The 16,565-nt window shown below is 35.2% G+C and overlaps 1 protein-coding gene across 4 annotated transcripts in view; it reads right to left on the bottom strand.

Annotated features, from left to right (window-relative positions):
- The window catches only part of SNTG1 (syntrophin gamma 1), a 310,650-nt gene that overhangs the window by 24,035 nt on the left and 270,050 nt on the right, over positions 1–16,565 (bottom strand). For 3 of the 4 annotated variants that reach the window (XR_014942541.1, XM_015855564.3, XM_085537389.1), the window contains 2 exons: positions 16,348–16,419; positions 1,825–1,977 (listed from right to left, as the gene is read on the bottom strand). Coding sequence is in view for 2 of the 4 variants with exons in the window: in XM_015855564.3 (XP_015711050.2) it covers positions 1,825–1,977; positions 16,348–16,419 (225 nt within the window). In the remaining 2 variants the exon portion in view is untranslated. Of the gene's footprint in view, positions 1–1,824; positions 1,989–16,347; positions 16,420–16,565 lie in introns of all 4 variants that reach the window. The other variant, XR_014942540.1, reaches the window with a different exon arrangement.

The raw sequence follows: 16,565 nt of genomic DNA on the forward strand, positions 1-16,565 counted from the left end.
ATGGTGAAAAATTTAGCATAAATAGTAGGAACTTTACATGAACTTGACAATCATAGAATTACACTTCCTTATATATTTATATATTTCAGTTTCATCATTCATCATCATTTTCATAAAAAAGTATCTGTTGGCCTAACTTATGTTTTAAATAGATATCTAGCAGAAGCCATGAATTAGGCTTAAGTAGAATTTATACATATTTCTAGTGAGGCATTTTTTAAATATTTGTATTTGCTATATATTCTTTAGACATGTATAAAATTTGAGTCTTGTTTAAATTCAGTAGAGGTTAATTCCAATTTGTATTAGTTGAGAAACTCTGTCATTATTTGCATGATTATAGCATAATATGCAAAACATTTCAGTAATTTTAAATGATTGTTTTAAACAGCAGTTACATTCACAAAATTACATTTTTTCATAGTATGACAAACCTGCACACAGCTGGACTACCATTCACATGAAATATGAATATTCATATGAAGATAACTACATAGAACTTTAGGAACCATTTACAGTTGATGCCTTCATTTGAATCTGCTCACTTATTTTTCCCTCTCAGAGCAATGAAAGGACATTCCTGAGACAAATTATATCACTGCTCATTCAAGCCAGGATTCATATTCATCTGGAAATGCAGGTTGTATTATTAAAAAAAAAAAAAAAAAGAACATTTTGGTTTTTTTAATTTCCAAACTGGGATACAGAAAGAGAGGCAAGGAAGAGCTGAAATTATAACTGCATGTCCCACAGTAATAATCTATTACAAGGTGGTTGTTTGTCCACTTTTTCAAATGCGCTGTAATCATTTAGACTTGGAAATAAATATCTTGACCTCTTAACTGCTACTCTGAACACCAACAATGCGAAAAGTTATAAATCTGAGGTTAAGTTTTTTAAAGAATCTCTTTTTGGGAGATGGGAGTAATGTTGAATAAATGAAGTTCTCATACCTGAGCTAGGAATGCTACAGAATGATTCAGTATCATAGACAAACAAATATGAAGTGAATTTTGGGTTAAAGGTTATTTTAGAAAATTGCCATATCTTCTTTCTTTTATTGATTAGCACAGCAGGCTTTCTGCGAAAAACATTACTGATAGTTTTACAGGAAAGACAAAGCATCTTAAATATTTAGTAGCAGAGGTATGTGCTGTTGAAAATCTTATAAAAACAAAACACTACATTTGCACAACAACCAGAGCTCAAAAGGTAAGAGTAGCTCTTGAGAATGGTAGGAGAGTACATTAACTTGAAAGATACAAATGGAACCTTCTCAGATTCTTCCTCCAGCAAAGGTAATTAACATTAAAATCAAAAGTAGCGCATAACTTACAAAATGGATCATCATTAGTGAATTAGCTAGTGCTCAGTCCATCTGCAATACTGGCTGATAGATCAGAAGAATGTAGCTAACAATCTGTCTCAATAAAAATAATTTAAAAAGCCAAACAACTGTTAAAGCTTGTTTTAACATGAGGATGCAGAAAATGATGGCATGCAAAGTGAGTATTAGCCAATATTTTAACAGGGTAATACACTAACGATTTTGTAGGAGTGTGTACAGAACTCATGGCAACTTCAATTAAAACTATTCTATCCACATTATTTTTAATGCTTGGAACGTTAAGATATCCATTAGGATTATAACTTCTTAATCATAATTTTTGTGGGGTTTTTTTTCATCAGATTTTTTTTTTTTTTTTTGCCCAGTAATAATGATTTGAGAGTTCCATAACAACAGAGAATTTCTTCATTTAAGTCTTTATTGTGTCATAATCTGTTAATGTACCCAAAGGAAATCATCAAGGCAGATGTTCTCACCTGTATGCGTTCAACTTCTAAAAAAGTTGCTGTCTGGAATGCTTTTTCCCATAGTGCTAGGTCAGACTCTAATTCCACGGAAAAGTAAAGATCTTCTCCAGATTCAGATTGGACACCAAAACAATGTTTCCGCCGGTCCAGTAGATCACTGTCCTGATGAAAACCTGAAGTTATATAATCTGGCATACATCAAAAAAATACTACTTTTATTGCAAATGTGCCCCAAACTTAGCCTAAGCATAGGCACCTCAAATAATTTTAAACAAGATTATGACATTCAGGATGGTACAGAACAACATAGTATATCTGGCATAAATTTCACAACTTTTAACAAATTGTCAGAATTGTTATCAACTAAATGACTTCAAATTGAATAAATAATACAAAAGTCAGCCACTTTCTATTCATGTGAAAACAAAAAGATCAGTTTCTTTGACTGGTGTGACTCTTCCATCCTAGTCTGAAAGGTTGGCCAAAGGAAGCAAGGGATTTATTTAAGTATCTAAAAAGTCCATCTGTACTCCTTTAACTATGAAGGCTAGAGAAAATAAATCCATATTTCCGATGGCTTAAATACCCAGTGTAAAATTTGTATACAGCTGTATATTACCAGCAGAGACTATGTTGGCTGCCAGGAATTAGTTTGCTAGCTTTGGACCTGGATAAGGAAGTTACTTTTGGCTTTACTTTCAATACAATAGCATACAGTGAATGTCTGACTGCAGAAATATATGACATTTAGTGACTGCTAGCAAATCAAAGGATAATCAGGTTAATCAGGAAATATATCTTAAATGTTTTTCGAAGGTTTTTCTTTTCCTGATAGAGAATAATTTATGCTAAAATTATATCATGTAATTTGTCCTTGTGAAAAATATCCTTGCAGAAAATGTTTTAATTAATGTTGTCCCTACTACAGCAAAGCAGCTGTCATGATCCACAGGCTCACCAGCTGTCCTTGCAAACAGTTCTGAAAATTTGGATACATGTAGCTTGGGTGAAATTTTTACACGTTATCCTGTTGCAGAGGTCATAACTGAGATCAGCAAAAGACTCCCGGGATAGCATTACCATCTGGTCATCACAATTTGAACAGACCAAAGGGACCATAACTAGTAATACAAGCCTTGTAACATTCAAGCAAACCTGGTGAAGATTACCTGGACATTAAACTGGTAGAGAATGGAAACATACGAAACAGGAATCTCTGTGATAAATTATTACACTTGAGCACTACCTTCATCCTTTTCATTTAAGTGACAGACCTACTCAAGAAGATTAGGACAGCATCTATTCCTCGGTGCTGATGGTTCAAAATTCTTTTAGTGTCTAGAAAAAAAAGCTGTGAAGGCAATACAGCCTCACTTTTAAATCACTATGACAAAACTGAATTGTTTAGAATTTAAAATGATCAACTGCTGTGAAGCAATAATCTCCTTTGTTACTTACCTTCTATCATTTCCTAAGCTTAGCACCTTAACAGCATTAAGTAATGGATAGAAGAACAGAAAAACCAGGAAGAACATAGGCCTTTTGATTTTAAAAAGCATACTTTAAGCATATTCAAAAATAAATGTAGACTATTCACTTGCATTCATAGTATCATAGTCTCGTGCGGGTTGGAAGGGACCTTAGAGATCATCAAGTCCAACCCCCCGGGATTCGAGCCTCTGTGTAGCAGAGCGGCACTTCTACCACTTGCGCCACAGGGGGGATTTGAACCCAGGGCCTCTGGTGTTGCAACGCGGCATTCCTACCACTTGCGCTACTGGGGCACATTCAGAGGGCTACGGAGGCGAACTAGTTAGATGTAGCTAAATAAGTCTGTCTCCTATGGAAAATGCTTATCTGTCAGTTCTGATTTATAGTAGATTTTGGCCAGCATTCAAAATGCAGGTCATAATGTCTGGGTTCATAACAATGACAATCTTATTGTACTGAATGCTCAGCCTTGAAGTACGCAGAACAAAATCACTATGACAAAAGTTTAATCTTGTGAAAATGTGCATCAACATAAAACATACTGTCTAGTACCTGGCAATATTAACTCATAGAACTACTCAGGTTGGAAAAGATCTCAAAGATCATCAAGTCCAACAGCAACTCTATCAAGAGGAACTGGCAGAATAAAGGTGATGGCCAATCCAGCTTCCTTCTTCCAAGGAAGTACAGCCACTTCATACAGAGTAACAGTACTTCTCAGTACAGGTGGCCCTGCCAGGCATGGGGGTTGGAGCTTCAAGATCCTTGAAGTACCTTCCAATCCGGGTCATTCTGTGATTCTGTGTGTGATTCTGTGTGATTCTCAGCTAATAAGTCTTTAGTGGAGTTTTAAATTCATCACGGCCCCAGAACTACACCTGACTGATATGCTTTTTGGTTCATAAATAGACCTATTCAGACCTATTTGGTTCATTAAATAGACCTATTCAGGACAGAGTTTTACAAAACTAATGTGTAAGGCAAATGTTGTTTCCAGGGTAGGATTTGTCTGTACTTGCAATCTCAGACAAAACTAAAAATATTTTGAATTCATCTCCACTTATTCTTGACAAGAGGCAATAGAGAAAAAATGTGACTAATAATTCAACTGTTCATATTTTGAAACAATGCTACAGCACTATGTGGGATTACAAGAATTGCTGTCACTTCAAGCAACTGAAGCAACAGACCCTGATTTTAAATGGGAGGAATTACAGCGCCTTGTTCCAGAAAGCATATTTCTATGTCTCTGCTTTGCTGGGCAAAGTTAAGGTTTGACTCTTTTAAATTATGCTGCTAGACTTCTAGATTTTTTACTGTTTTTTGTTTGTGGGTTTTTGGTTTCTTTTTTCTTCCTAGTATGAATATACTGGCTATGTAAAAGTGTTGTGCTCTTTTATAAACTGAAAATGAAAGTGTTAAAAGTTTTATTGAGACTGATCTCATTTAAAATGTGTTTGAAAGCACAAGAACCTTAGAAAAAGTCTTTTCAAGTGATTAAATAAAAGCCTGTGCATGTTATTACCAATATTGATAGCAATAACTGTACTAGATCCTGCTGAGCATTTCATTAATCCTAGTGATTGGAGGGAAAAAGAGGAGATAAAATGGATCTGGAATATTAACCCATGCTTTTGCTATTTACACATGAAGATGAGAAAATACAGGATTTATAGAAAATCTAATCTATACAAGGTAGCACAGTAGTTTACAAAAAAGGTTATTAGTATTATTAGTATTATTTCAACCACTACATCAGACTGTGACAAATTACACGCAGTATACATATTAACAAAACAGAGCAAAGCAAAGCTATAAAAAAAGATGAAAAATAAGAGAATTTCCTCATACCAGAAAATAACACGGGAAAATAATCTGAAACATTATGGGTATTTATCTTTTCTTATTTGGATTGAAAAAAGGGAAACAAACTAAAATGAATGACAATCTGCCAAAACAAATATATATATTTTAATTAGTTCTAATCTTATGATCCGAATGTACTTGTGATTTTGATATCCTTTGTCATGGACATACTAACCGTATGGTAAAAATGATAACAGTGAAAACTAAATCCAATCAAATATATTTGAATGGCATAATTTCACTTACAATGACATGTCTCCATACAGATGAGATAATAACTTCCGCTTTAGTAGTATTTCCTTCCGTTTGTAAAAATAATTTGATGTCCCTGCAAGGCTCTCTTTAGTACCGCTTCTACTCCATTTTGCTACAAGACTTTAGTTTTTTATTTGTGCTCAGGTATGTAAAAAGTGGAGTCTATGTACCAAGTCACAGATTTAATTTAGGAATTCAAAGTGAAATTTTGTCTCAGGAAATTACCCACAACTCCCTGCAAGTTTTAGATGAACCTACCAGCAACCTTAAAAATAGGCTTAGATTAAGCAGAAATCATGCTAATTGACTTTTACAGAATAGTTGCTTTAGGTAAAATATAAAATAATGCTCTATCAGTTTAAATGTAGTTACAACTGTGTATTTTGACCCCATATTTTTATTATCATTCACAAGTCAATTATTGTCAAGAGCTAATTTCATCTTATTTTTGAGCCACCTTTCACACGTTTGCCCTATTGTTCTCAATGTGACTTAATACAGACTTTCTGAAGATGAACAATCAGAAAGCTTGTAGCAGTATGCTAATTTCCTACTGGAAGGAAAGCAGCCCTGCTGAAGAATGAGTGGTGAGAAAAGTCTTTGGCTTATACCCAGCTTCAGGGTAATCCAGCATCTCTGCTGACAGGATGGTATGACTCCTGCTTGCCTAATTAATAATGATGTCCATGTTAAGTGAGAGTAATAAATTTGTCTAAGGGAACTGAGCATGGCTCATTAGGCAGGTCCTTTCAAATTAAGGCAGAATGCCTCTTTATCACTAAGCAGTGACATCACTTTCTCTACAGCAAGAGAATTTTTTCCTTTTTGAATTACTGGCCTCTCCAGAAATAACAGTGCTCCTTTTTGATTACATGTATCATTTCATTTTATGTATGATGGGTACAAAGAATACTCATATTTGGGCTATTTGTTAAATCCACTAAGACCCAAGAGACCCAGCAGGACTTATTTGAGAAATCATAAGCACTGATTCTCCTGTTAAATACAGGTTATATATATTACATATATATAATGTCCAAAGTAATTAGAAACTGTATACACCAGCAATGAACAATTTTTGATATGAACAATAAATGATGTAAGATGTTCAAAGCCATTCAAATCAGAGTTATATACACAGACAACAGAAATCTGTCCTACAGAACTCTCTCCCATCAGATCAAGTGTGCAATAACATTAAGATGACTGTAAAAAATGATCACATTATGCCTTTATACCTGCTGGCACTAGCATCAGAGCACTGATTATTTTACATTTATTATCTCCATCTACATAAACAAAACTCCTTTCTAAGGGATTCTAATGATCTATTTCTTCATCTGAAACTTTGGGAACACTCTTTTCAGGCATCACCATTAGTTGCTATGGTGATAGTTCTAATAGCATTTACAGGCAGCAGGAAACTGATTCAGTCCAAAGTGAAAAAAAGAGATACTCCTCCAAAAAATACTCATTAATCAAATAAATTTAAAAACACCCCATGTCATTTTCATGCAAGCATATACAAACATGTCATCTTTTCTGGACCCTTCTGAATTTTCATGACAAAAATATACAAAAAAATGTTGCAGTTGCATAAAATTGTTTGTTTAAATAGCCACAGAACAGCAGCTAACCTAAAACAGGGCATCGTGTTTTTCATCATTCAAATTTTATTAGGATATGCATTCTGAATGGGGAAAAATAATTATGAATACAGGATAAGTTTTAGTTTCAATTAAATTTCCATTAGAAAGATCTGTCTGATTGCTTAGAAAAAATAAAACGTTAATTCCCTGTAACCTACTAGGTACACTAGTAAACACAAATGTAAAATTAATTTCCTATTCTTCCTGATTAAAGGATAAGATTGCTGCTACGATAGTGGGAGGATGGTTAGACTAGATGATCTTGTAGGCCCTTTCCAACCTTGTGATTCTATGATTCTATGATAATGCAATTTCAAAGATTCACTTGAATCAGAACATGAATCTGAATATAGGCTTCCCTTGAGTTAGGGCCATAATTATATCTGTTTCCTCCATAATAATATCCACTACCAAATGTGTTTACTTTAATGCCATAGGAGGACAATTTTCAAAAGTTGTCATTAAAGAAAGAGATTCAGCTTTGGGGAAAAGAAAGCACCCTATTCTAATACTGCCCAGAGAAGCATTTGCAGTCTATGAAAAAGAAGATTCTACAATAAGGCTGCAAATAGAAAATAGTTACACAATTAATAACTCTATTTTCAATGTTGGTTCTGCCTATTGAGTGTAAGTAGCATGCAGACTTTGCACTAAAGCAAATAGCAATTAGTTGTCCCTGAGACAGGAACAATATATTTCACATGATGAACAGAGCACAGATCTAGTGAAAAATACAATATAATCACTTTTATGTGAAAGCCTACGAAGCTAAGTTCTTTACATAATAAAACTCCAATGTCTTGCAATAAATTTAATTATCACAATAGTCAGTAAGGAAGGTTTAACCACAATGGAAAGTGTTTCTGGAATAAACTCAATTAAGGACTGTGACCAGAAAGAGGACCAGACAAGAGAAAAAATGACATACTGAAGAAAAATGCTACTCCAACTAGATCAGCACTCAAACTTTTGAGAAATCTTGAACAGCAAATAGGATGTAAAACATACACTTGCTTTTGTAGGGTATACTCATTCATTATTTTTCTTTCACACTTAATTTCCATTCTCTTTCATCATTTCTTTTGCTTTATGTTAGAAGTTAAAAGTTGGCTTTACACCACATGGATGTTGTAACACCCCTGTGGGTCTCATAAATAGACAGGCAGTAAAAAGCAATTACTTAGAAGGAAAAGTTTGTGTCTTTAACAAGCAGACAGTTTCTAAGAGTCATTTAAGTATCTGTTCTGTATCTGTTATTCTTTTCCTTTTACTCTGTGTCCTTATGTTGTTATTCCTCCTACGAAGCAGGATCACTCTAACAGTGGCAGCCCCAACCCATGTCAGCTGACTCCATTTTCTGAAGAAGAAACGGTTTATGCTATCTTAATATTATTTATTAAAAAACAACAAAAAAAAAACAAAAAACCAACTAAATACCTCCTTTAAAAACAAAAGAACATTTACCCTTCTAAAGTTAAAGGGAAACAGAAAAAGCCTTACTTAAGTTTTATATTTAAAATATCTTTTATTTTTTTTCCCTGAACCAAATAAACAAGGCCTGATATGGCAGCAGTTGTCACACAATGAATAAAATTTTCTGCTTTCAAAAGAGGTCCATTAAATTTCTCTAATTTAACAACAAGACAGAATTAAGGATTCCATCACTATATAGAGTGACAAAGAAAAATCACAGAAAATGTGGAAGATCGGGTAAGAAACCTGTTTATCTGGAGCACATCTCAGTTCAAGGAAGGAGCTGCTACACAGCCCTGTAAGCTTAAAAGGACCCAGTAATAGAAATTCAACAGCTTCAGTATAAGTTCTATTTTGGTACTGAGTGATACTAGCACCTAACATTTTTCTTTACTGTATAACTAAAGACAATTTTATGATGGTCTTAATACCAGTGGACAAGGGGAACATTTATTATTTCTACTGTTACCTTATACCAAAATAAGTTAGAGTGGGAACAGAACCTCATTTCTCCGGAGACATGAAACACATCTACTTTTAGAGCAGCAGGACTTAAAATCACTTCAATTACTTAGAACTGAAACACTCAGCAGTTTAGTACTTTCTTCCAAGAACAGACATCTTGCTGAGCCCTGGATAAAAAAGTGATTTTCCCTAGATTTAGTATCTGTTAAAGGCACTCATGACTTATGCCACCTAAGCATCAGTTTGTGTAAAGTGCTTTACTGGAATCATATCAGCATATAAGCATTAGCCACAGAGCAAATTATATTTATATATCAATACTTTAAATATTTGAGTATATTGGCATTCACACTGGAATAGGGTCCACGGGGAGGTGGGGGGATGTGTTTAAAAACTATTTGGATGTAGTGCTCATGGACATGATTTAGCAGAGGGTTATTAGAGTTAGGGTACTATAATTGGACCTGATCTTTAAGGTCTTTTCCAACCTGAACATTTCTGTGATTCTATGATTTTAAAATTTATCTAGCATTTTCTATAGTCTCATGTTTTATACATCCTTTTCCAAGAAACAATATTTGAAGAAATAATATAAATTATTTTTCTCTGCAAAACACAACTTGTATTTTGCGAAGATGAAGGCTGGCTATTACATGCCTTTATGTGAATGAAGAACAAAAATAGAGGACCTTTAAATGGGAAAATTAACATAACTGTATTTAAGTAATTTACACAGTAACAGCTAAAAATGAGGAACAAACTGCATGTCTGGTCCTGATTAATACTGTAGTGAGAAAAGTATAGCTGCACTGATGGGAATGAATGATTCACCATCCTGACACACTGCCAACATAGACTGCCATTCATAATTACTCTCACATTTCATTTCAGATCTGACCTGACACCTGAATATGGTTCCTGTTTAGTGCTAAATCAAATATGCTGTTTATTGTAAATTTTTGAATGTTTTCACATGACACACTTAAGACAGAGGGGAGTGACTGAATGATAGAAAGCATTTTCTCCCAGTTATGAGGAGATGCTTGGATTATGCTGAGGAATATCAGTAACTCAAGTAAACAAAGCAAACACGCTTTAAGTAAATGTAGTATTTTCTACTATTCTTTACAATTAACCTAAAAAATTTCACTAATTCTACATGCTCTGTGGGATAAATTACGTAAATAACACTTACCAATTTACCAAAGATATATATATATATATATATATTTAAATATATGTGGCTTGCTCCAAAAGTAATACCTACTTTTATTTTTTTATGTTGGCTCCCTTTCTATTTTCTTATGTATGTCAGAGGCAGATTGGTGGTATGGCAGTGGAGGCTAAAACTTACCACTAATCTTCTGTTACATGTTGCATAGCAGCAGAGGGGCAGTCTGACACAGAAGTGTGGATGGAGCAAAGGTGTGTCACTGAACTCCTCCATGCTGAGAAAATGATAACCCCTGACATTCATCAACTGTTGCTGAATGTCTATGGAGACCAAACAGGGAATATGAGAAGAGTGAGGGATGGGTAGTATGCTTCAGCAGTGGCAACAGTGGTCATCTCCACTGGCACAGACTTTTACAAGCACAGCATGCAGGCTCTTGTTTTTCTTGTTAAGATCACAGAATGACCCAGGTTGGAAGGGACCTCAAGGATCTTGAAGCTCCAACCCCCCTGCCTGGCAGGGCCACCAAATTTCCATGTTTACTAGATCAGGTTGCCCAGGGCCCCATCCAACCTGGCCTTGAACAGGTTGATGGGGCATCAACAACATTCCTGGGCAGCCTGTTCCAGCACCTTACCACTCTCCTAGTAAAGAACTTCCCCTTAAAATCCAACCTAAATCTTCCCTCTTTCAACTTAAAACCATATCCCCTTGTCCTACTATTATCCGCCCTTTCAAAGAGTTTACACCCCTCCTGATTATAGGTACCCTTCAGGTACTGAAAGACTGCAATGAGGTCACCCTGCAGCCTTCTTTTCTCTAGGCTGAACAAGCCCAGCTCCCTCAGCCTGTCCTCAGAGGGCAGGTGCTCCAGCCCCCTGACAATCCTCAAGGCCCTCTTCTGGACCCGCTCCAACAGCTCTATGTCTTTCTTATACTGAGGGCTCCATACCTGGACACAGTATTCCAGATGGGGCCTCACAAGAGCAGAGTAGAGAGGAATAATCACCTCCCTCTCTACTGGCCACCTCTCTCCTGATGGAGCCCAGGATACCATATGCTTTCCGAGCTGCAAGAGCACACTGCTTGCTCATGTTAAGTTTCTCATCCACCAGGACCCCCAGGTCCTTCTCTGCTGAGCTACTCTCAGGGACTTCTCCCAGTCTGTACAAGTGTCTTCTCTGTGCATCCCCTGTGAAGCACAGCTGATGATGGTGACTATGTTGAAAAGTAATATTTTGTAGCTGAGATTTTTTTTTAATGTCAAATAGTATTATTGTGCTCTCTGTTTCTGTTGTAGTTTCCATGAAAATAAACAGAACCATAAAGTCATAGAATCATTCAAGTTGGAAAAGACCATCAAGATCATCAAGTGCAAGCACAACCTAACCATAGTATCCTAACAACCCACCATTAAATCATGTCCCTAAGCACCACATCCAACTACTTTTTAAACATATCCAGGGGTGGTGACTCAACCACCACCCTGGGGAGCCTATTTCAGTGCTTAACAACCCTTTCTGTAAAGAAGTGTTTCCGAAACCTCCCCTGCTGCAACTTGAGGCTATTTCCCCTCATCCTTTCACCTGTCACAAGCGAGAAGAGACCAACCCTGCTCTTGTTGTAAGAACCTTTCAGGTACTGGAAGAGATCAATAAGATCTCCCTTCAGCCTCCTCTTCTCCAGACTAAACAGCCCCAGTTCCTTCTGTCTCTTCTTGTAGGGCAAATTCTACAAGCCCTTCACAAGCCTTGTTGCCCTTCTTTGGACCCGCTCCAGCAGCTCAATGTCTTTCTGTACTGAGGTGCCCAAAACTGAACGCAGTACTTGAGGTGGGATCTTACCAATGCTGATTACAGGGACAGGATGACTTCCCTAGTCCTGCTCACCACACCATTCCTGATACAAGCCAGAATGCCAATGGCCTTCTTGTCCACCTGGGCACACTGCTGGCTCACATTCAGCAGACTGTCCATCAGTACACCAAGGTCCCTTACCATTGGGCAGCTTACTAGCCACTCCTCCCCAAGTCTGTAGAGTTACCTCAGGTTGTTACGACTAAGATGTCGGACTTGACATTTGCTCTATTGAAACTCATACGGTTTGCAAGAAGGCATTACTTTTGGAACCACCAGCATATATTCACATTTACACACACAAGCATACTCAAAAGATGTACATAATTTGACTGCATATATATATAAAAAAAAAAAAAAGGAGGAGTTATGAAAAGACAGATTCAATTCAACAAGCTTTGAATTACAGAAGCCAATGCAATCTGCCTAATCCTAAATCCAATTATATGAGTATCTTCTGGGTTCAATTTTAGTAGTCTTGACCAATACTAACATTGGAATTATTTGACTGCCAGTGGGGCTTTACTTGTCATCATAAAGCAACAGGTGAAACAAGCTTCTTCCAGAACAAGTTCACAATATATATTCATGGCAAACCCTACCACTGATTCTGCTGAAAATGACTCACTGATACAGTTTAATGTCAGAAGTGACATTGTCAGATTATCTTGCATGAAGACTTATTCAATACATATCAGATTTTCATCTTTATGCAGTTGATATCCCATAGTATCAGTTTGAATACAGCTGGTGGTACAAAAAAAAATATTTTTTTCTCACAGCAGTTTATTCCATTAACACCATAAGATATTAAAATTTCTAACTTCTTCCTAATTTGAACTTCCCTAGCTTTAATTCCTGCTTTTTCTCCCATTTCATCTTTCTCATTTTAGGATGAATGAGTTCTTCAGAGCTCTTTATTCTCCCTCTTAAGGTACTTGAACCCATAATTAAAAAAACCACATTGTATTATTAATAAATTAATTCTTACACCTATCAATTTATGTATCTTTCCACCAGATCTAAATTATTTGTACCTTCAATAATGTTCCTTTCCCATCAAGCACAGCCCACTGCTATGTTACCACTACTGAGGCATAATGAATAATTTAATGCAATATAATTAAAATGTGATTATTGTACTCCACCTGTTTTAGTAATTGGCATGTCAAATTAAAATGTCACCCCCAAAATAGAAACCGTTAAAGTTTTTTACACTTATACATATTTTTACTATGTCCTTTGAGGTCTTTTCATAGAATCTTATTATCCACTACTCCAGATTGTATCATATTTCTACTCTAGTATTCAAATGTGATTTGTCTTTATGTCACTTTTTCACTACCTATCTAGAGTTCAAATACTGAATTAGGTTATCAGAGATCATTTTATGATTTGATGTCAATAAAACTGTTTTGGAGAATCAATATAATGTTTTTAAAATATAATAATCAATATAATGTTTTTTAAAAATCTTCCATTTTTTTTAAAATATTCAGAAGGTTCTAATGTGATTAACAGCAACAACTTTTTGCTGTCCTTACATTAAGTCTCCTCCTCTTTCTTTTCCCTGTAATGTGACACACACACACACAAAGATTACAGCAATAACAAAATTTAATAAATACGAATCCACAAGTTTTAAACCACATGACACCTTAATCACTGATTGATTGAGGTGTAGGAGATCCTACCTTGAGGGTGAGAGAACTACAGAAATTGAAAATGGCATCTCAGTTTCATACACAGTTCATGAGAAGACTTTGGAATTAATGCAGAGGAGAACACGCAATATGTATATAGGCAAGTATGAGGAAAATCTTTGCCACGGTTCTCAGTTTTATTTAACACATATTGCCTTTCTGATGACTAAATCAGTGAAGTCCTTTGCTGGCTGGTAGACATTAAAACTTATTTAGTGTTATAATATTTTAATGTCACTAGAAGTAGTATTCTCTCATATTAAAAATCTGAAATATTAATGTGCATTCAGTAGGATCTGGCAGTTCATATTCTCCACTTCAGTGTTTCTGTCATGGAGAGAAACTTCAAATATCTCTAACTGATGAAAACTACAATACCATTTAAAAGGATAAACTTAGGATAGAAAGTTTCTTTAATCATAATTCTTCAAATGGCATTCATCAGGATTTTTGACAGAATTAGAAACTGGAAAAAGGAACAAAATGTTTGCTGAGAGATTTAGTAGTAAGTCCCGTCCTTGTTGTACAAAGGACACTTACTGAAGTTTCCGGACTACAGCAATAGAAAATACTAGTGTGCATTCACTCACTCCATTTCCATCTTAACAAATAGATTTTTTTAGTCTAAAACTATGAGCTCTACTTTTTCTCAATTCCTCTCCAGGTTAAATCACAACAGGAACATTCTTACAAAAACTGCTCATTAGAAATCATTTTTTCACTGTTGAGAAGTTTAAACTAGTAAACTAGGAACTGCACAGGTAAGTGCCAAGTGGTGTATTTGGTCCAAAATCCCCTGTGATCATGCAAAAAATTATTAAGAATATTATTCTTAATATTATTGTGATTGTATCCCTCAAATTGGGAATGAAATGTGATATTTATTCCTAGTAAACAAGTAGCCTGAACAATTTAAAATTAAACAAGAATATGGAACTAAAACCACTCAAGATACATTAAGTGATAATATTCCACTGCAAATTGTACAGTTACACAATTGTATAGTTATGCAGTCAGTAGTTAAACAGAGGTTAAACAGTTGTTTTGCATGAAAAAAAATCATTATAGAGAGATAATCTATGATAAATGGAAAACGCTTACCAATGTTAAAGGTTCACAGTAAACTCCACAAAGGAGAGATCTCCAGAGAAAAGGATCCTACCTTAGTGGTAGTCAGCCCTTAAATGAGATCTGGGAAAGGTGGAGGCAAGCTCCACCCCTTCCAGTAGCACAGCTGAATTACCTTCACCTATGCTCCTGCAGCTGCCTCATTGCTTGCCTCAGGTGGCTAATCAGAGGTTCAGGCTGTGATCAACAGTTTCCTATACAAAACTGATTTATCCTGGATTTATCTCTGCCCAGAGACATATGATTATCTGTACTGAAGGAGAAGCACAGAACAGTGTTATCTTCCCAGTATTTCTGAAAAGAATGGCATGAACTCAGTAGTGTCATGTCTTTGCCTCTTCTATTTTTGATTGCTATCAGAGGTTTATTACTGAGGTTTAAAATTAGCTTCCTTATTTTTGAAGTCTCTGATGTAAAAAGCTTCCATATTTTACTGAGTCATTCCATCTGTAATCTGCCTCCTAAAGGAATGGAGTGCACCTCTATGACCTACAAAAACTAGAAAATGTACCATGTATGTCAGTACAAGGTCTTCCCAAAGGGACACACTTATTTAAAATATATTTTTTCATACCTCTTGATATTAGACTCTGCATGGATGGAAAGTAAAATCCAAATTACCTGTTACAAAAAATTTGACCTACAAAATACAACATGGGAAAGCACTTCAGATGAATGGAAAGAGACAGTTTTTCATTTCATTTTTCCTTCCCTCTCCCTCACATTTTAGATTTAGAAATTCTGAACATCTGGAAGACCGTTTTTCAATGATTTAAAAAGAGAGAGAAGAAAGTATGCATTAATTAGGAACAAAATCAGAAAAAAATAAATACATATACTGTACATATACAATGTACTGTAATAGGTCTATTGAATTTGCTACTCATCGATTTAGCTTTCTAAACATTTGATTAGCTCTCCCATATCCTATAGTTAAGGTAAACTGAAACAATTAGAAAAAGGACAAATGATTTTAGAATGGTATTTGATACTTTAATGACTCTGCTGTCTGCCTTAGTACAATCTTACACTGCAATTATGAATTGCTTCAACACATTAGAAAGCAATATAACTGATCTGTATTTCTTTTAATTCCTCAATTAGAAAAAAAAGAAAAGTTGTACTGATTGACTGTGCCAGTAAAGCAGAGCCATAAAACTCTTTCAGTAGAAAACACATACTGCACTATGGAGAAATAAAACCGTTTCCCAGTTAAAAACAAAACAAAACAAACAAACAAACAAACAAAAACAACCAGTTTATTTCCAATTTTGTTGTTCTTTTTGAAAATATTTCTTCTAAATTTTGGATCTGTATCTAATGAGTTCAGGACTTATAATATTGATTCTCAAGGACAAGATTTGATGTCTTTCTGCAAGGCAGTCACATGGAATTTCTAGTTTCAGTATTTTTCTCTGGCTTCTTAGCTGGTCTGGCAAAACTGTAATTTATTTTATACTTTTTCATCATACCTTGAAAATTTTGCACATTATCTCATAGACTGAAAATGTTTTCTCAGCTCGTGTCCAATCCCAAGTTGTGACCTTGAAAAAAAATATATATATAGAAAAAAGAAAAAACAGGGAAAGAAACCAAGTTATTATTCTTCAATAGTTCAGTTTATTTTTTTAAAAAAATCAATCCCTAAAACTTTCTACCTTTTACATCCATTATAATGTACATAGAAAGG

This window comes from Coturnix japonica, chromosome 2, assembly GCF_054131305.1.
Source record: "Coturnix japonica strain WE chromosome 2, WE-NBRP24, whole genome shotgun sequence".
Classification (NCBI taxonomy): domain Eukaryota; kingdom Metazoa; phylum Chordata; class Aves; order Galliformes; family Phasianidae; genus Coturnix; species Coturnix japonica.